General features: G+C 43.3%; 1 protein-coding gene across 2 annotated transcripts in view; it reads right to left on the bottom strand.

Moving 5' to 3' along the window:
* Positions 1–21,930, bottom strand: part of fam214a (family with sequence similarity 214 member A) — a 53,556-nt gene extending 31,626 nt beyond the window's left edge. Inside the window, exon 1 of one of the 2 annotated variants that reach the window (XM_049596064.1) lies at positions 20,673–21,930. In XM_049596064.1, the coding sequence (XP_049452021.1) occupies positions 20,673–20,703 (31 nt within the window). In that variant the 5' untranslated portion in view covers positions 20,704–21,930. The remainder of the gene's footprint in view (positions 1–20,672) is intronic. The other variant, XM_049596055.1, reaches the window with a different exon arrangement.
* Between the last annotated feature and the right edge of the window lie 577 nt (positions 21,931–22,507).

The raw sequence follows: 22,507 nt of genomic DNA, 5'->3' as shown, positions 1-22,507 counted from the left end.
AGACACACAAACACGTACAAGTATAGACAACACTGACAGTGATGTCATTCACACTCATTATTACAAAACCTTTTGCAGGCAACAACTCAACCTGAACATGAGGACTGTAAAGAACAGAGTGAGAAGTCATGCTGCAACACCAGCTACTCCACCAATTTTGCCAGGGTGGGGTTGGGTGGGGCTAGCAGGGTGACCAGGCCCTGGCAGGGCAGAGAGCTGAATCACCCTTCCACCATTCAGGAAACAGCCTGTTTCCCTCTGAATCAACAGCAAGACTCTTTTCAAATTACCTTTTATGTGGCAGCAGAAGACGACTAACAAGGAATACTCAGCTGGCTGTCACATTCAAATTATAGCTCATGCTGAGCCACTCTGCTGTGCACTATTATTCACAATCACCAATTTCATCGCAGTTTTTACAAGGGGCAAGATGGGGGCTGTTGTATATTAGGTCACCAGCCAAATAGTGGCTGCTGTGGCTCGTCGTTTTGTCTCCTGCAACAGCAAAATTAACAAAATCCTGCCTTGTTTGTGCTGTAATTGAAGCTTAGATCTAAAGTAGGAGTATTTTTAGCAGGAGGTTGAAGAGCCCGTCTTAGCGCTCTATCTTCTGTGCTCCTCCAGAGAAAACTCCCAGATTCCCGCAGGAGGTCAGCTGATACACAGCAGCTCTGAGAATCACAGCTTTCTGTCTTTACAGCACAGAAGTAAAACACACTGACATGCAAAAGCTGCCTGCCCTACAATTTCAAGCCCTCCTCCTGTCTTCGTCAAACAAATATTAGGTCACAATTACGTGGCTACTTCTTAATCATTATAAGCCAGGTCCTCTTAAGGCTAGAAGTACAATTACAAATACACACACGCCCTGTCCTCCTCCCACCAGAGCCAGGCTGGCTAGAACAGAGTCCCTCTCAGCTGGCTCTGCAGAAGTGTGAGCTACGAGCTGCTGTGTGTATGTGTGTGTGTGTACATATCGCAGTCAGCCAGCCAGCCAGTCACGCACATTCCTCTCAGGGAACTCCTCCTACATGCCTTTGAGCTGCTGCTGCTGCTGCACGTGGAGAGAAGCGCAGTCCAACACAAAACATGAGGTGGAGGGAGGGGAGGGGAGAGGAGGGGAGGAAAGGGGAGGGGAGGGGTCTGTTAGCCAGCTGTAGGCTGAATAAGCACAGGGTGAAAGAGATGGAGGCTATATTCAGGGACAATCTCCTTTTCTTTATGGGCTAGAATCGGAAAGGCTTGAACAAAGGCAGAAAGAGACCAATATTGAGGGAGGAAAAGGGAGCGAGAGACGGACTAGAGGGAGTTATATATGACAAAGGTCAAAGGATTCAAGGTCACAGAGTCCATCTCTTTTACATGATGGTTGGGCTCAATGTACTGCATATGCAGCAGTGAGCCGCCGTTAAGGTATATCCCCGTCCGTGCTGGGGAAGGCTCTAGTTCCTGGTCCTATCAGGGGATTTGGGCTAAAGGTGACGCTCCATGAAGGAGGCGACGGGGAGCAGAAGAGAAAGGAAGCACGGATGGATGAAGGGAGGGAGGAAAAAGACTGATTAAGGGAGCAGCAAAAACAGCCTCTGAGAAATGGTGCTACGTATACCCCCCCTTGAACACACACACACACACACACACACACACACAGAGCCCCATTATGTGTGCATGGTGGGTGTCGGATTGCTGCTTTCTAGGAAAGGCAAACCCAGGAACACATCCATACATACAACCCTTAGGCACATATAACAAAAACACACATGAAGCCACAGCGATAAACAAACACACCATCGCCAAACATGTGAATCAACTGAAAACACACACACACACACACACACACACACACACACACGTGCAATGCGGGACAAAAGACTAGTGATGGAGGCTTTGGTTTAGGGGCCCAGCCCATAGATGAGAGCTGTCATTCTTTAGGGCGTCGTGTCTGAATAGAACATTCCTATGAAACCTACACATGCACCAACACACACACACACACACACACACACACACACACACACACACAAAGAAAGAAACACGGCTTAGATGGAAGCTGGGAGGTGATCGGGATGCAGGGCAACACATAAAAGGCAGAAGTAAGAAACCTTTCTGTAGCAAAAGAGAGAGCTGTGTTCAACTTACAGAACCACATTTACAGAGCTGACTTGAGACAACCAAAGCAAACAATTTGATTGTTTTAGCTTGATGCGGGATGCCGAGATCTTTAGACTCAAATCACCTCCCTCTGTCGTGTTTTAAATCCTGTCTTTGGCACAAACAGTTAATATCATTTGGGGAATTTATGTAACAATCCGAGTTGTTTACCAATCATTAAGCCTCATAAGCGGGGCTCAATGTTCAATCCTGGCGTTTGCCTCCCCTCCTTCTCCTCTCTTTTCCTCTGAAGCGTGACCAATTCATTCCTGCCTCTCATCAATCTATATTTGTACAGTTTGAATTAATGTGTGTCTGTAAAATTTTCTCTCTTTCTCCAATTTGTTTTTGAGCCCTCTCCGTCTGCACTGTGTGTACATGATGTAATTTAGTCTCTGCTTCTTCCAAACCTGTGTGTAAACTCCGCTGGTCCCCCATGCATTCAGTTAGAGAAGTACCATAGCAACTACTAGCACTGCTTGAGAAATGCAAACGGGAAAACGTTTCAATCAGGAAAACATAATCAGGTTTAGGTCGGCTGTTAAAATAAGAGGCTTTGCTGATACATCCTGCACTTTAGGGACCCAGACCCAAGTACATAACGCACAATGGAACACTGATCTGTCTCTTTTCCATGTGCGTGTGACCTCTCCTCCATCTCCCGATAATGTGTGATGTGAATTATGTAACAGGTCGGATTTAGATTCAGGCGTCTTATTATTAGACCTGTGACCGCCTGCCACCAAGTGCAGCTGGAGTCCCGCCTACAGATTGGCTGGTTGGGCCTGTATACCCACACACACACACACACACACACACACACACACACACACCTCTCAGCTGTCTCTGTGTCCGCAGGCCAACAGATCAGTATAGTGTCATGTGGGATGGAAAAAGGCCCAGAGGACAACAGCGGAGAGGTCAGCCTCAGTTGCAAACAGCGTTCAGAGTAAAAACACTGTGGCACACACTGACACACACTTCAGAGTGATTCATGGTTACCTAAGACCTGTCAGAGAGGCACGTCAAACGTGTCAGTGCCTGGTTGAAATAGTTATAACAGTGATTATTATTCTGAAGCGTGCGATTTGAAAATGTTGCTGGATTTGTTTTTTACATTCTGTGCGCAGTGGCGTGTCTGTTTTAACAGAGAGACAGATGGAAAGATGGACAGAAGGAGAGAGGGACACAAAGCGGGAGACAGACACACTCACATTCATATAAGCCGACCCATTAATCTGTGCACTGCAGCCACACAATTACTGCATGGTTGGCTCTCTTTCGGCTCTCCGCACACACACTTCAACATTCACACACATAAACTCACAGCTAATTTGAATGCTGTGTAAGTACCCATATGGCAAAAACCACTCCCATCCGCCTCTGTTCAGCCGGCGCGGTTCGGTCTGTATGTCATTTGTTTGTGACCATGTTTCATTTAAATGAAGCAGCGAGCACAGCTAGAGTCATGGCAGTTTTTCCTGATTAGTGATGCGTCTGTGTTGGGCGGACTGGAGACAAAAGCCAGTGGCAGATGAGAAAAAAAAAAAGAGAGACACAGATCAAAGTCTCAGCGGAAACACAACACTGATAAGCTCACCTATGGCTGGGCTACTGGTTATCAAAGAGTGTTACACACAGACGATATGAGATAATATACTGCAGGGCAGCAGCCGGGAGAGATGAGACACACTTCAGAAGGAGTGAGACGGAAGGTCCTCACAGATATTGAAAAAGACAGATGAGTAGTCTAAAAGGCCAGATAGGAAACACGCATAGTTAGCTCAAAAGGCAGACAGGAAGTCATAATAATGATGTTTCGAGTTAACTTTCTGTCGAGTGAATTTCATGCAAATGTAGGAACCTTGCAGAAAAATAAGGTGGCATTTGCATCAGCTGAGGTGATATAAAAATCTTCCTGAATGTCAAAACACATCCACAAGAAAAGTGTGCTAAAAAGCAGTGAGTTGTTTCTGGTCTTAATTGCGACAGCTCTTAAAGATGAATACATTAAACTCTAACTTGGCAGTACCAAGAGCATAACTGACCTGTCTGGCAGACTGTGGGGGACAAATATATTACAGAGTGCCTCAAGCGACCTTTGAACTGTTGTACTACAAAAATGAACAAATCGTGACTTGGCTGTGGGTGTTTTCTTATCAAACATTTTCATTAAAAAAAGCCCTGCTCACGAGGAATCAGACTAACGAGACAGACAGGACAACATTAACACGGACAGAGAGACAGGAGGACAAATAAGGGAGAGAGATCGCAACCACAGGGTTTTAAAATCCACTTACCTGCTGTATGAAATACCCAAGTCTTATATTCAAATTTATTTAAATGTGTGACACAAATAAACAATTTAAAGAATGGCTTGAGTGGTACACTTGTAGCCGCTTTGTTCCGGTTCAAATGGTGAAACCGGCTGTGAAGGTAAATAAATAAGTGTCCACAGCTACTGTCCCCTGAGCAGGACACTAAAGCTCTTAACTGCTCCAGTGGGGCTGAGTCAATTTTCTCGAGATGAATAAATAATAAAGCCAAGAGAACAAAGGTCTGCTCAGTTCCTTAATGAAAAGCCACGCAGCAAGGACACCAGAGGATTTTTAAGATTTGAGACTTAAAATGCTATTTTGGTCTCCGCATTTAAAATCGTTTGAGGTCTTAAGTTGATATGATTTAAGACATTCTGATTTTTTTGGGACCTGCACACTCTAGATAACCAGCATGCCTGGAGGCTGTGTGTTCAAGGCATTTCCAGGCAGCTTCAGTGCAGCAGTGGCAGCAGTCTGCAAGCTCGCTGAGGTGTGTCGGATTAACACACAATGATATCTAGCTCCTTCTGAATGGAACTAAACAGTGAAGGTCCAACCTTCCCGACTTCAAGTTCCTCGCTGTGATCAGGTACAGCACTGGATGTCGTCGATGGGAAACAGCAAAGCAAAAGCCTTTTTCTGCACATTGCAAAAACCGCGATGTTGTAGTAACTTCACCTTGAATCATGCATGGATGTGGATATGTAAATGGGCCTAAGTAAATGTATGACACACATACACAACAGGACTACCTGATATTGGAGCTGCAATTTTAACTCAAAGCTCTATGCAAAATCCTTCAAACATTATGCCATATTTGCATGAGCAGGAATCTCAGCTGCAGCAAACAAAGCACTTCTAATTTCTCCCTAAGCTGCTCAACAAAATGACAAGACAGTGTCACTCCTCTTGAACTGTGCATAGGTAGAGGGAGCAGGATTGGCAACACATCTAAATTTAACAGCTGTTCTAGTTATTATTCTGTTGTGAGGCACTTTGTGTGTTGTTCATATTGTTTTGCCATAATTTTAAGCACCACAGGGGTAACGATCAAATAAAAGAGTAACCACAAAATGCAATACGATGAAGCTGATGCACTGTAATAACAGCGTGCCATCATACTAGTCAAATTAATCTGGGCTCAGTAAGATTACAGAGGCACTGTTTTTATTTACTAAGAATAGTGACACAAAATCACACTCCAAATTCTGAGAGAGAAATTTAAGATTCACATCTAGAATTGTGCAGCCCTAACACACATATATCTGCATACACACAGCTGCACTTCTATAGTGCATACACAGAGGCAGAATGGGAGATTACACTGACAGTTTTTCCATGCTAAATCTCTTTACTGCAGCCCCCGGTGAGATAAATATAGACACAACTTGGTAGCTCTATTTTTCTGTTTTTCTCTCTCTTTCTCTGATTTCAAAAAGTAAGTTCCTACAATCAATTATTTGATGACTTTGTGATGGTGTCTGCCAGCACCGCACATGTTAACTGTGAATGCCTGAAGTCATACACTATGGAATGATAAAAATAATTGCAAGACTGCAAGAAAAGTTCCAACAGCCACAAGTTACTTGCTTAACTGCTGACACATATGCCATAGTATGCTCCTTTGATTTCTACGCACTATAGCTAGTAGGCTAAGCTAACCCTTTAATGAATCAGTGCCACCCTCTTCCCAAAGCGCAGCACAAATAGCTCATGGATTATTTGAAAAATTACAAAGGAGTTCCCCTAAAAATCCACCTGCCTGGGCGTTTGATGTCCACTAGCTATCCCAAGTCCATGAAAGCACATAGCCGGTTTCAAAGTATTAAAATGCACTGGTAGCAAAGCAGGTGGCAGATTTGAAGTGTCAGCAGCTCTGGCCACTGCTTTTCACCACCATGGGAATTGTTTGCAATGCCGTCTTTTCTGTTTCACGGCCAGTTCTGCAGTCTGACTATATTTGGAGACCAGCTGGTCTGCAAGACCAACTAAACTGCATCTCCCTTTCTCTATACATCTTCAGGATTGCTTGCTTATATTTTTCTTAGAGAATGTGTTCCAAACCAGCTTTCTTTTTCTACAAGCATTTCACAACAAGAGTGTGGTTACAAACATGCTTCCTGTCCTGAAATATGCAAAACAATAAAACTTACAGGCCTGCAGAGAAGTGAGCATCTCACCCTCAAAATGTACAGTATGCACCCATGCATTCTATGCACGTGTGAATGTGTGCATGTAATACCCGTAGCACAACATGGTAACATACCTTGCAGCCAACTCTATAACATTCTATTTTCATTGACATAACTTCATCTGTTATTCAGGATATGTGGCGCTTACGTAACAATGCTTCAAAGAAATTCTGTCCAGCATTTTGCGAGTAAGCGTAACATTTTGTTCTTGAGTCATAGCACCCTGAACTGAAATCGACTCCTGTGGTGAATACAGATTCCCACAATACACGAGTTTAATGAGAGCAAGCAGAGTGTTTGTGCTTTTTGGAGTTCATGCTCATCCAGACTGACATGACGTTTACAACTTAAGTGCAAATTTGGATAGCTCTGAGGTAAGGTGACCACCACCACCGCTATTGTCTAGTCATGTTCCTCATAATGGTACTGAAAGGCAATAAAAAATACATCACCAATTTTGACAGCAGACCAAGGAGAAGTCTTGCAGTGTCTATTTTTGTAGTCAGCTGTCTAGCAATGACTGCAAGCATAGTGTGTCTTCAACCCCATGTCGAAAGCATGTGGACAGGCAAGTGACACCCATAGGTTTGGACAACTGAATTAATGTTAATTAGGTACAACTGATGTATTTTGAGCAGGCAGAAGGTAACCAGCGAGAAATAAGAAACATAACATTATATGATCTCAATGCCTGTGATATATTCAGTAGCTATAGATATTCTATATTATTTACAAATAGTAAAGATTACAACAATATTTGGCACGCATACTAACCACACTGGTAAATCCAAACTAACATTCACTCTAACAATGCACATATGGGGGCGTTAAATGTAACAATATTGCTAAATTTCCTGTGAAAGCACAAAGTGCAGTAGGATTTAACACACAATTAACTGAGCAGCCCTGAACAGCATCACTTGTCCTTTTAAAGTCCTGATATAAAAGGAGGTATTGCAGTAAGGGAAAGAGGATACACGGCCTCAGTCATTTCTCTACTGGCCGACTGACCCGGGACTACAGGAGAACAGTGATCAACGATCACAACTGTTGACCAGGGAAAAGGGGGGTTTGTTACCGAGGCAACAGAGACATTGTGATAAACATTCCCGTCACGGTGATTGAAGAGTGTCTGTGTGCGGGAATGAGCTGCACCAATATGCGTCTTTGTATGTGACAGTGAGCTGGAGCTTGACAAGAAAGTGTTTCGATACAATTCTCCTGTTGTGCGTGTGTGTGTAATGTGCACTGTGTATATACAGCACACGATTGTTTTGTGTTGGAGCACACCACTGCAAGCGTATACCATGTCCTTACACTGGACACCAAGACTGCCTGTTGTGTCTGTTTGCTGTTAATGTGATCATACACGCTTTGTGTATGTGCTGAGCTCCGTCTGTGTAGATGTGTATGTTATAGTAACTGAGTGTATACGTCACTCTTGTGTCTTTTGTTCTTCCTCTCTGTGGCAAAGCAGCAAAGGATTGATACCAATTTACAATTGTAATGATGGGGCCAGCTGTGTAGCATTTTGTAACATGAATCACACACCACTGGCAGCTCACCTTTCCTGTTTTTGTCTGCCTTGTGTTACAACATTAAAAACACTGTAACTGGTGGCGAGGTCTGCCAAGATACTCCCATGTTTTTGCCAGAAGTCTTTATAAAGAATGCTGAGGATCACTGGTATGCAAAAGCTGATCCAGAATCAGCTTGATGTGCTCATATCAAACAAATTTTGTTTAAAATGGCTGATTAAAGGTTATGTGACCCTGCTATTTTAAATTCTACTTTTATATGGGAACCAAAATCTTTGAAACTGGTCCAGTATTGAGTGAGAGAGATGCAGCCAGCAAACGTGAAATGGGCCCCAATATAACCACTTGTATATCCACTAAAAGTGCTTGTTTTTGCCACTGACAGGCTCAGATTATTATTTTTAGTGTCTGACAACATTATGGAGAGGATCCCTATAGAGACAGAGCTTTTTGTTACAGACTAAGACCCTTTTTGTTTAACTAGAAACAACCCCAAAAATGCTACCACTGAAGCCATCAGACTAAATTCAAATAAACAGTAATTTTCTCATTGTTAAACACACTTCATTCAAAGTCAACAGAAACAAAATAAAGTTCTATTTCTATTTCTTTCCACTAGTCTAACAATCACAAACCCTGGTTTGGTTGAAATAAACACTTAAATCACCCAGTTCGATGTGAAAAAATGCTAAAACTACTGTGTATTTAAATGGAGTCTGGTGGGTTTGGTGGTAGCCATTTCTGAGCTGTCTCTGGTTAAAAAAAGGATCTTACTCTTTAACAAAAAGGTCCATCTCTGTAGAAATCCTCTCCATAATGTTGTCAGACACTTAGGATAATGATCCGAGTCTGTCAGAGGTAAAAACAAGCACTTTCAGTGGACATACATTAACGGTGCGAACATGCTGCGAGTGTTTACATTGCAGCCTGTTTTACAGCTGTGGGATGCAGCACTCTCGCTCAGTACTGGACCACTTTCACAAATTGTTGTTCCAATTAGTCACTTAGACACAAAAACATGGGGAAACAGGGTCAAGGTTAACAATACAGAAGTTGCCTTTAAGCTAGCTATCAGGATATCTCAGCAGTAAACTTTGGCCTTTGTCTGAGCTACTACTGAGCAGCAGGAAGTTTTGTTGTGATCAAAGTTTCCAATTTCATGTGTTAGTCTACTAGTCTACCTTTCTCAAAACTTTTCCAGTTTCTTCTAACTTAATTAACTAAAACGTTTCTTCAAATCTTCGGACTTTGGATACATGGTGTGTGTGTGTGTGTGTGTGTGTGTGTGTGTGTGTGTGTGTGTGTGTCCCCCTCTCCCACCCTGCAACACAAAGGGGCAGATTCACGGCACACGTAGCAACAGGCCCTGATTGGCTGGGAGGCGTTCGTACAGTTCCATCTGAGGAGAACCCTTCCTCTGTTTTGTGAACTCAGCTGCTATTATTCTCCCACTGCCAACAAACAAACACGCACTCGACCCAGACTGACACACCACCTTGCCCTCTCTCTCACACCCATCATTGTCAGCCATAAAGAAAGCTGTTGTTTAGAACCAGAGCAACTTGCATACTAGTCAAGTCACATGGTAAATAGGCTCTGAGCCTCTGGAAAAAACTTTTCATTATGAGGCGCTAAGCACTTCAAAGACAAACTCATCTCAGCTGATGAGTTCTGATATAAGAGAGCACCTATATGCTATGTCTGTCAATTACACCTTCTTTGACTTTAAAACTGCCATAGATAAATTCCTGTGTTTTTGTACATGGTAGTCAAACATATATTTTAATATAGTTGTATATCTAGTTAAAACGCATACTTACTGCAGTAAATGAGTTCACTTACACAAACCCCTTTAAATCACTTGTGTTATTCAGCTTTCTTACAGTATTAGGTCAGTACTGTATGATGAAAGCACCAGTAACAATGGTGGCCTATTATGGTTAGGTAACCATGGTTGAAGGAGTGCCAGGAGCCTGCAGGATTTCATTGCAGCTACGCACTATGCCAGCTGATTTGAGTAAGACACACACACCCTTAACCAGGCTGGATAAAGGTTGGTAATATCAGCTGCTAAAGCATTTGAATCAAGATGAAAACCTGAATACCCTCCGACCACAAAGGTGCAACTTAAAACCTGCTGAGACATTCTAGGTTTGTAATGAGATACAGTATGCTCTCTCTGTCTTGAACAACCATAGCAACTGAAGTCCTTGAGTAAGGTACTTAAAGCCCCTATTATTCAGATGAGTTACTTGGTGGCTAAAGGAGGGAGACTGGTTGCACTGGGCAGCTTCCAGGTTTGAATGCATTAGGCTGAGAAAATGTCAAGCAGAGTGAGGCTGAAAATTATATGTGCTGTAAACTTTCAAGAGATTAAAAAAAAGACCCATGAATACTCAATGAGGTAGGCATACTTGTGGCTAAAGGGGACTTAAGTGGCTACCATGTGTGACATTTACTTTTTCATAACTGTTCATCACACCTCTCTCTCTCCTAATCACACCTCTCATCTTTTCTGAAATGCCAGAAAAATGATCCTCAGACGCAGTGACCTAAGGTTTGTTGTGTCCTCCATAGTGGCCTTTATGACCTTACTTGCACATGCTGTAGCTAGGGCTCCTAAGCCCCTGTTATCTGGGCAGTAGTGGTCCTTTGCAGACTCATTGTCTGACTAAAACCTGTTACGTAACGTGGAGTGGAGTGAGTACAGTAATACTGGTCAAGGTGGGCTAAGTGGGAATTACTAAGCCCCAGAAGAGTGGACAATCACGCAGTCCTGCCTAGTAAAGCCTTAACAACAGTTTTTCTTTGCACTTAAACACCCTAACACTTTTTCATTTGAGAGAAATGCCACAAAGCAGTAAATGCACATCACAATATCAGGTGCATTGGCAAGAAGATGAAAACAGGCCCCCAGGAATCCAGCTCAGCCTTGCTTCCAATTTCCCCCAGTGGCCATTTGCAGTATTGCATCGTTAAAAAAAATTGCCTGTGGCCCAAAAAGCATTTTCCCATAGAACACTACTGTAAAAGAGACATCTGTAAAACTGTTTCCTGTATACCTTGAACAGCAAACAGCAACCTCCATTAGGTTTTACATATGTAAAACTTTCCTTGAGCCAAGAAAAGCTATTTAAAAATCTGTGATATCATCACAATGTAAAGTCTGAGAGCCGAGCGGGAACTCAGTCGGGGTCAGTGGGAGAAACACTACTGCGCATATTCAGTGGGCCGCATACTGCTGAAGTAAACCTGGAGGGTAGAAACTTTTTTGGCATATTTGCTATGCAAGCAGTTCTGCTGGACTGAATAGACGCCATCTTAGGTTCCAGTATGTAGTAATGATTATACATGGGTGAAAACAATATCAAGATTTCTTCAGAAGAACGAAAATGTTTTTCCATTCTCTTTGGCAGCACCTCTGGCGCACAGCAGTAACTGCAGGTGTGTCTTTGGTTCTCACTTAGCCTGGTAAGACCATTCTGATGACATGACCTCAACATTTTCTTTCGCTCTCGGTATCAGTCTGGCCCTGACACACTTCAGAAATTAAAATCCAATTGGGGCCAATCAGGGTTCCACACTGTAGTTGACAATGTAAGCAGCCAATCAGGGACTCTGTTGTAACTGATGCCGTAAAATCCACGCCGCAACTTGCAGAACAGTAACACAGCTCCCGCTCAGTAGTAGAGTAAACAAAGCAATAAGTGAAGTTATTGCAGAAATAGAGTCAATAACATCAATTAAACAAGAATGAGTATGTACTCGCAGAGCGGAAAAGACGCTTTGGCACTGGCAATGGCAAAAGCTTGATTTATCAGCTGGCTCTGTTGGTGGTACAGTAATTGGCTGAAGGAGTCTGACTGTCAAGGTGAGTACTACCACCCACTTAAAGTGTTTGGGGCAACAGTGGGGTCAGACTGATAGAAAGAGCGAAACAGAATAATGAGCTCACGTCAGGATAGTCTTACAAGGCTAGATCTCACTTCCCAGAGATCAAAATTGTGTTGTCTGTGTGGCATCATTATTCAGTTCTTTGTTTCTTCGGGTGTAGTAACCATTTACTTGCAACGCTGGCAAAGACTGGGAAAAAAAAACATTATACCAATTTATAAACAAGTTATTTGAATATACAGTAGAGTCTGTTGCGCTAGCTCTGCCTAACCTCTTTGGTGGACAAACCACTGATAGGTGATGAAACGACATGACTAACTGCCAACAGCTTGCAATTTTCCCGGGAATTTCGCCATAGTTTGTAATACTGCAAACGCAAGGAATTTCACCAGTTGGCCATAGGGTCTGTCACCACTGTCTTACCTTATGTGGCAGTAGATATTGATTGAACAGACCTTTATCTAAATAAAATTCTTTGATATTATTAATTTAAAGATATCAATGTCATTCTACACAGTAAGACTCTGGAAACGTGCTACTCATTTTTCACTCTGTAGGCCACTTAACTTAAGCGTGTGCAGATGGGGTCTCCTTCACCAATGCCTATCTCCTAGAATGGCAACATCTGACACTAAATCTTTACTATAGCAGTTTCAATTTCAGCAAGTTGACTGCTGGTATCTGCATGACACTAGGGCAGTAGGACACACCAGCGTCTCCCTGTAATCAAAGCCAACACGAATGCACAGGCATTTGACCTCTCCTGTGCTGCTGATGCCAATTTCTGGAAAGGCGAGTCCGAATTGAGCAACCCGAGCGGTGTAGCTCCAAGGCCCACACGAAAACTGTGTCAGTTGTGTCACAGGCAGATCGAGGTGGTTGGTGACTGGAATTAACCGCTCGGGACAAAGAAGATAAAGGCCAAAGTCTTGACGTGGCAAGTAAAAAAAAAAAAAAGGCCTCACCTTTCTCACTGTAAAGCTGTATTTAATGATTAATCTACCACAGAACGCCATCAAACAGCTTTTGTTCTCCTTCTCTCCTTTTGGGTGCCTCTCGTCGTTAATTCGTACATTATACCTCGTGTACTTATCATTTTAGAGGCTTCTTTTTTCAGGACTTGTTGAACTCAAAGTTGCTACTCCTTAGCCCAACATTTATTAATAGCACATTTCCGCATAAAAAAAACAAAAACCTAACCACTGAAACTCATCTGAAGAACATTAACCCAGCCAAACAGGAGCGACTGACTGTCAGCTAGTTTTCTGAGAGGATGAAGCAATACTGGAGATGATGAAGGAATCGCCTCACTCGATATTGAGGCCGGTTGTTGGCCTGAAAGCGATGAGATGAGACAATGGAGAAAAGGAAAGGGGATAGGTGTGATGAGTCTCAAATTAACTTAACCTCACACTCTTGTTAATAAACAATGTGCTTAACGCCTCCACAATGAGCCCCTGAGGTACTCTCTGTGAAGAGACTGGGAGTTCGTGTACGTGTAACCATGATTCTATTACCTAAAAGGAATAGTTCACATTAGAGTTAGATCAGTCATCGATCCGCCAAGAGCAACTGGTTGATATCAGATTTTTCTTAATTAATCAGAAACACTGAAATCCCCCACTGTGAATACACTAATATAAAAGTCATAGACACCACGTCTTGGATTCTTCATCCAAACTTTCTTTTATTTTCTTGTTCTATCTTCATGCTGTCTGCAGACACTGAACTCTTAATAATTCATTATGATCTTTTAGTACTACACCACAACAGCGCATTTTCAGCAGCATGATGGAAACACAGAAACCGTTCACGTGTGTGTTATGTGTCAGTCTCGTGTATGAACCTGATTTTAAGTGCTGGCTTGCATAACACACTTTGCAACCGAAGATGTCTGATGTCTGGTAACAGACCGTAAAAGCTACAAAGGAGTCAACCCTCCTCAGAGACAATCTAGGCTGTCTGTCAAAGTAGACTTTAACTCAGTGACTGACAAGGCACTCATTTCTTTATTTACTCATTAATTTACATGGAACTCTGTTACTGTTGTGCTCCATGAACACTAATGAGAGCTTCATGTTTTTCATGTCTTCATCCAGCAATCAGTATAAATCTGTCAAACCCAACTATCACCCATTTAATTCTTGTGTTTCAGATAGTAAGTCAACCTAGCTCTATTTCTGCCAATATGCTTTTTGTCGAGATATTATCAGCAGATAGTGGTGGTGGAGGTGTTAAGTGCTGAGGTGTTACAGTAGCCAAAGTCTATGCGACGTGACTCAGAGGACAGGAGAGAAAAAGAGAGGAGGGGAGAGGAAGATACCGTAGGATAAGTAAAAGAGGACCACTGGAGCGAGGAGTGGGAACGTTGATTCACTACAAGGTCAGAGAGGACAACAAAATTGCCTGTGCAAGGTCTTCTCTCCTTACAAATCTAGCAGGGATAACTAAAATAATCACACATCCCCTAAACATACTCCCGCGTAAACACGGCTGAGCGTAAAAAGAAGCTGTCATTTTGGTTTCTCGGTTACAAAAATAACAAACATGGTGAAAGCATGTCAAAGAAATGTTTCGAACATTCATGCCAGGCGAATGCTTGGATGTTGTTGTTTTTTTTTTGGTATGTGATTTTGGAGTAAGGCAGAAATTGCACTGATCTACTTATGTCACACCAGGGATTAATAGTAGAGTAAAAGGAATAATGCTGTATAGAGGGCACCAGAAATATATTACACTACGTGTTACTGAGTTTCAGCTACTTTGTTGACATAACAAGCAATAAGCAGCATATTTTACTAAAACCATCTTGAGTGTGTTCAACATTAATCTTGATGTGTATATGAAAAATGAAGAAACTCATAGCGTCATAACATTTTAGCTACTCTTCAGGTCCCACAGATTGATACCTGGAAGAAGAGACACAAATGTATAACCGAAGACAAACTAAATAAGCCAAAAACAGACATAAAAAGACACAAAAAATGGACATTGTCTCCACCACAACACCACCCCTACCAGGCGAAAACCACCAGGTCCAGATGGCTCTTCCTGTTCCAGCAGAGCTGGCTGCTGGTTGGCTATGAGGAGCCACGGGGGCAGGAGGATGTGACGAACACACAGGCGATGACATCACTGGCTCAGTGGCACCCTGGCAGCAGAAATACGACCCATGCTGCTACTTTCAGCTTTCGCCAGTCCAGCACTAAGTCTGGATGGTGTATTTATGTGCGTCCGTACAGCTTGTTAACACTTAATACGGAGTAGCTGGACTAAACATGCACACCTGCTTTTACGTCTCTGTGTGTTTGTGTGGATACAGCTCAATATGACTTTAGTGACTGCAGGCGTTAGCCTAGGCTATATATATATCCGTAGAGGGCAACAGTGCCCTTGTGTAAAGGGTTGGTGTGTTAAATAAAAATGTCCCAGCATTATGTAAGAGCATTGCTGGACTGGGAGGACTGGGCGGCCAATCCCATATTGCGGCCGGGCGAGGCTAGGCTACTTACAGTCAAACCTGTCACAACAGCATTGATTTAGGCTGATTACTCCGGGTGGGCTTGGAGAGTAATTCACAGCTGAATGCCTACCCTGTATTGGTATTCATTGCGAAAGGCAGCTCTGAATCTCGCTGTACAATGGTGAGTCCAATATCCATGTTCAGTGCAGCTGGGTCAGCAAATGGCATTGGTGTTGTAATGAAAAGGCAATACGGTGAAACACTCATGTTGACTTGAACTAGCTGATTAAATGAATACCTAATGTAAGATTGTGTGTAAGTAAACAGGAATATCTTTAAGTGAAAAAAATAAATACAAAGTCATGGTTTTCAATGTGTTTGTTTCTGTTGTGTTTAGTTTCCAACTATCATACATGTAATAATAAGTAATGACAAATGACAGGATGTGTTTTGGAATAAAAAAAATACAGTACCACAAACGAGTGCTAGTTTTGCTGTAGCTGAAATCCCTGAGAACAGAGACTCGGTAAATAAATGAGTGAAACAAGAAAGAGGAAAAATTATACAGATGGACTCCAACTGTGTGAGAGGAGTAAAACAGAGGAGAGCACCTGTTATGGCTACCTCCTGCTACGGGGTAAATCACTGCCGAGGAGGAGGAGGCAAAGACAACACAGGACTAGACAGGTGCTGTACGGGACAAGAGTGTATGTCGCTCTGGGTTATCTGGATCTCTTGTCAGTGAGAGTGTATACTCTGATCCGCTGGCATGTGGCTGGGACATCTCAGGGCAGCTGTAATCTGGCTGAGCGCGCGGCAGAAGGCAGGCAGTGGAGTAAGTTGGGTGAGGGCGGGTGGTGTGGTGGACTTGTATTCAACTCCCCCTTAAAGGACTAATGACTCCAAACAGGAAGCGCCACCACACAAACACACCAAATAACATTACAGACAGCAGGAGCCCAGCGCTGAGGCTTGCCAGCTGACTGAGTCTCTCCAAGATGACTAGCTCTGAGGTCATCTCTCTGTTGTCTAATATGTGTCTGAAAGGGGGAGAGAAGGAGAGCTGTGGTTGAGGGCATAAAAGGAGGAAGCACTCTGTCACCATCCTCAGCTCTTTGCTCATGTATTTCCCCATGTGACCTCATATCACAATCAAATGTAAAGTCTTTCTTATTTGTAATGTCCCTTCAGTGGTTTGGTTGTAAAGAGAACCACAGCCGAGCAAAAACAGCCTATTTTTACGATGTAAACAATTCCACTGTGGTTTTAGAATCAAACATTGCCCTTCTACGCATGGAGACATGAGCACAAAAACAAAATCATGTCTTTAAGGACACAAATAAAACACAGCTTAACCACACTTCAGCTGAAACAGTTTGAAACCCGATCCAACGGGCCATGTTTTACCCTGCTGGTGTAAACAGGTCCCGAGTATTCCACTGCTGCTCTTTATGGGACCTGTAAAAGCTGTCAGTTGAGCCACATGGTTCAACAGTACAGCGCTCATTAGGGCCAATAGTGATCGCTTTGTGTACTCACTGCTACACTCACTCTCTCCTCACACCCGCATGCACTCACTCACACACACATGCCATCCTGAGTCACAGCTAAACTCACAGAGAAACAAAGGGGGGCAGATGACTCTGGTTAGGCCCCTGAGCAGAACACAAGTGCTTCTCTTCAACCTTTTTGGGATGCCACGGTGAGGAGATTTTCCCACTGGTTAATAACACGTGACAACAATGGTGTTATGGATTACACCGGACATTTACAAAAAAAAGATATTTGTCATATTGCACCGCCATGTTTCTACTGTAGCCTAGAACAGATCATACGGCCCTGGTAGTTAGCAGCCCCTCTACAATGAACCAAACAGCGTTAGGTAAATGCTGATTTTTAAAATAAAACTGCTTTATTTTGTGTTTTTATCAGTTTAAATCATTGGGTCCATTTATTTTGGAGAGGAAGACACCTCTGCGGATATTTCAGTTCATGATAAAAACCTCCTGAATGTCTGGATCTTAAGTTACCAGAGAAAAAGGTGCTAGGCTAGCGACCAGTCCGCGACGAGCCAAACAGCGCCAAAGAAACACTGATTTTGAATGTGAAACTGCTTTATTGTTTTGGAGAGGAAGAGTCCTCTACAGATAATTCGGCTACTGGTAAAAGCCTACTTTAGAATGAACACTTGAGACATACTAACTGGGAGTGTATGGTTGGCACACAGGAGACATTTCAGCTGGTGGCAATCTGCAAATCCTCTATTCTAGATGCCACTAAATCCTACACACTGCTCCTTTAATATATGTAGAGTGCTTACTTTAATCTTTAACGTTATATCTTTAGATCCTCACATGCTCTGAATATAAGAGAGCAGTTAACAGTTGGTGTGGCTGTGGCAGCACCTGTTTTTGTTTTGTTTTCTTCTATTAGGCTGTGGCTCGGGCTGTTTAGTGGCTTCCCCCTCACCTTCATCTGCCTCTTCTCTCACGGGCACGCTCTCTGCTTTAGGATGACCATGTCTTCTTTGATCACCCTCTTGGTCTCCTGAACATTGAGGTTGTAGTCATCTCGGTAGCACGAGTTCATGAATATTACCTGGCGCAGAAGGTGTCGGTTTAATTCTGGCAGAGCTTTTTGCTGCGACTCTGCTGCTACTGTTGTACAGTTTCAGTTCATAATTTTTGGCGTCCATCGGCTGACTCTGTACTGATAACACGCCAAGTATTTTAAAAATTCAAGTTTTTTTTTGTTTTTGATGAATGTATATGTGAAAATGAACTAAATGGGTTTACTTTCACCAAAAAAGTGCAACAATAGTGGGAATGGTGGCCAAGTGATGTAATACATGTGTAATCAGTGCATGCCTGAATATGGTGTAACACCAGTAACACTGACTGCCGTAACAAACCTACTCCCTTTACAACAAAAGCATGACTCACAAAGAGATGGTGCATAAAGATGAAGATGCTGATCTGCGGATCTAAAGTCTCTATTCTTTGTTTCCATCAAGAACTCAGGTATCTGGAGACTTCTAGACTTTTATGTTCTTTTCATTGGATACCAATTCTGATACACAAACATTATTATTACACATACTGTTTTTAAAATCATGTTTTCTATAAGTTTTATAAAATTGTTTTTTACAGCACTGACTAAGAAACTTATTTAAGATTGGTCACATTTGCCTGATATGAGATCTGTTTATTAAGATCAACATCAGCACAGATATGGATTTACTATGTTGGATTTGAGCATCACCAGTTCTCACAGTCCCGTCTCAAGGTGCTAAAGGTGGAGCGAGAGCCAAGGTATAGCAGGGTGCTGAATCTACCTCATCCCCCACCCAAAGCCTTGGCTTGACTTTTCACACCCACCTGACTCAGGAGGTCACAGCCCATGACTGCTTGTTGCAGGACAGTTATTGTTAGATGGACATGTCTGGACTTGTTCAGGTCACCCCTTCAAACTTAATATAGCTGGTTTCTCCAACCCTCAATCTAACATCAGAGTAGAGAAACTGCCTGCTTTGCTCTCAACTCGACTTCTCTGTGGTCCAGGCTACTGAGTAAACAGCCTCTCTCACCACTGCAGGCCCTTTTCTCTGCGAGCAAGGAGAGGAGAGAGGCAAAATAAGGAAGGCGTGTGGGCTATAAGCAATCTGGTATCTCCACCACAGGAACGATACAGTATGTGCCAAATAACAATAGCCCCATCGTGTCTGCCAGTCAAACAGGGAGCTACTGCTGTGGAGCAGCTTCTACTGGCACAAGCTTTCATAATTAGAACGTGACAGTGAGTGAGCCAACCTGACATGGTGACAATCCATGAAGTGTGAAGAACAGACTTGCTGTAGTAATGTGCCTTAGACCAACAGTTTTCAGTCTTTTTGGCTGTATAAGGCAGATATACTGAGTATTTGTTTGTAAATCCTCTCAGTATCCCCAATTTGAGAGCCATTATCCCAACCAATACTAGAACATACGTCAGCAGCAGTGTTGTTCACGGGTGACCCGGCACGCTGTGCTGCATTATTAGGCTATAATTACACTGTACAGTGTCAGGTAGTGTGCCCTTTACCCGGGCCAGTCACATCACACAGATGTCTGGGTCAGTGCTTCTATATAAAGGCTTCAAATCGTACAGTCAAGGCAAGGCTAGGGTTAAACATCTAGGCCCATATAGGGCTCATGTTTACTGTGTGTGTTGTGGAGTCCCATTACCACCATATTGTGTTCTAAAGGAAGATCCCACTCAGGCCAGTCAGCAGCCTGACTGCAGTTTCATAACCTATGCAAAAACACAGACTATCCCTGATTGACTGCAGCTAATCTCATCATGACTGAGAACAGTGGCCCTCCACTGCTTCCAAGTATGGTGCTATTGTGTTGTTGACAACGGACCAAGTCAGCTGTTAACCCTGGATCACAAACAACAGTGTACAATCAATCACGAAGTGAATGATTTATCTTATACAATGAGTGTGTTTATACAACACCTTATGATAACTGTGTCAGGGCATGGATTACGGTACTGAGTTACCCTTTACAAATTAATGCACTAATAAAATTAGCATAATCACATTGAAACAAACAAGGGTGTCCCCTCTGTCCCTGTTTTACCTCTTGCTGCAGATACAGCGACATGTAAACAGGTTGCAAGGCATACGGCAGGAGCCTGATTTCCACAACAGGGTGGGTGTCAAGAACATTTTGCAGCAGCCCCGTGCAAGAGACTGTCAAAACAAGAGCTACTGGAAAAAGGGAACAGCATTTGGCATGAGAGAATCTTGCAGGTTATATGTTGATGCGGTGGAAATGGGGGAAAGGAAACAGCTGACATTCGTGCCAGCATCCAAAACTGGAGCAGCAAATGTGTTGTTGTATATGCACGTCCTTATTGACTCGGGTCAGGCTTTGTTAATTCACATAACCAGTGACCAGGATGACCAGCTGTTACATAATTCCCTGGCCTGATTTTTCTCTCAGGGGAATGGGTACAGTCAGTCCACTAAAGCTGGAAAGGCACAGCTTGCCAACACACTGACCATCAAGTCCACTCTACATGTGTCTGAGTACAAATATGTAAATAAAATGCGTGCTTGTGTTGCTCCACATACCTCGCTCCGACTTCATGTTGTCCAGTGTCATCAGGTTGCCTTCAGGGTCTCTTGCAGGGTCTTCTCAGCCGTCTCTTTTTTCTCTCACACACAGCCTTAACAGCAACACAACGGTGTCTGGACCCCCCAAACCCTCTGTGACTGAGACCTGCTGTATTAGCTAAGCAATAATATCAGCTGTGAAGCCTGTGTGTTGGTGCCAGCTGCCCCCTATCCAACAACAAAGCATTGCTTTGTTAGCATGCTACTGTACGCTTCCATCGAGTCGCACTATATTGTCCGACTGACTAACACAAAGACAGCTGATAGCCGGTTACAGTTAGCGGTAGGTAATGGAGTTGTCAATCCCCTTGCTAGCGAGTAACCAATCTGACTACTAGTAATTTAACTAGCTAGCTGGCTACTCGTCTCAAATTCCACCACCTGAACCATAGTTACGTCGCGATGCATTTCAGTGTCCCCCTCTCCTGTAACACTGGCTCCTCGCAACGACTCTCTGCCAAAACAGGGGGGTTGCTAACTCAGCACTGTTAGCTCGGCAGCAAACACAACTAACTAACTTAACCGTCACTGTTCGGTTAAGCGTCTACTGGCGACGACGACCTCCCAAAACATCCCAACCCCCAATGTAGCGCAGGTAGCCTCAGCTCGGCTGCAAACACCGATGACGGACGGTCTCGGTATTTTTCTGCTACGACGCGAACATATTCAGCGCATCATTCTTCTCACGAAATGCGAACCAGTGATATCAGACTGATATGGTCCACTTTCTGTCCACCCACAGTCTTCCAAGCGTCGCCATCTATTTAACGTTAGAAACGCCACCTGTGCTGACTTCCTTCGCGTTCTTCATTAAAACTTTTCAAACCGACAACAAATAGCCAGACTCTCACTCCAACGCTTCGTAAACGACGGCGACGTTTTGCGCGAGCGTTTACTCGGCAGCAACGGACGTTATTTTACCGTTGACATGCCAACAGACTGCTAAAACTACACGACTGGCTCGACATTGATATTATTCAGACGAAATGCAGATGAAAGGAACAGTGAGTCCTCCTAGTCGTGATGCTTACAGTCTGCCTCCCCTCCTCACTTCCCTCCCTCCCCACTGCTTGTCAAAACAGATCAGTGCAGCTCCAGTCACGTGTCCCAACAACAGCCCCAGTCGTCACTTCCCTCTCTGCCAGCCTCGCATGAACTCGCAGCCATAGCAACCGCAAAGTTAGAAGAGGTACCAAAACTTGTGAGGGAGACGCGCTGTGTGCGAGGAGCGCAGGTTTAAAAATAAAACTCACGACCTGAATATATTTCTTCACAACTGTGCAATACTACTGACAATAGACGTGTGAGTGGGGACAAACAAGAGATGGGCTCTGTAAGCTGATTGGTCAGTGGAATTCGATGCGCGTTCACGTGCGCACATGAGGGTTCGTTTTTTTCGTCGTGAACATTTTGTTCTGGCTTGCTTGGCGTGTATGGTGCCAAAGATCGTGTGTTTAAGGTGATGCAGTCATATGTTGCAGCACAGAGTCATAACTGACTAAGAGACTTGTAAAAGCCTAGAGAAGTTCCTGGGAGCTTTTCAATCTTGACTTCTGAAACCAAGGAGTGTTTTTGTGTGTGTATACTTCACGGAAACAACCTGCCCTACACGTGTCCCTTGTTATGTTGTCAAACAAAAGAGAGATGTAGCTTGTATTTTCTATAGTTGTAATAATAAACAGAAAAAAAGCTATGGCTTTAAGTTACAAAAACAAACATTCAAACCATGGCAGGCCACTATTGAGACAGAAAAGTCATACACAAGATCTAAAATCAGGTCAAAGGTGATGTTG

The sequence above is a fragment of the Epinephelus fuscoguttatus genome, linkage group LG2, assembly GCF_011397635.1.
Source record: "Epinephelus fuscoguttatus linkage group LG2, E.fuscoguttatus.final_Chr_v1".
Taxonomy (NCBI): Eukaryota; Metazoa; Chordata; class Actinopteri; order Perciformes; family Serranidae; genus Epinephelus; species Epinephelus fuscoguttatus.
Note: the sequence above shows the minus strand (reverse complement) of the source record. Positions and strands in the feature narration are given on the sequence as shown.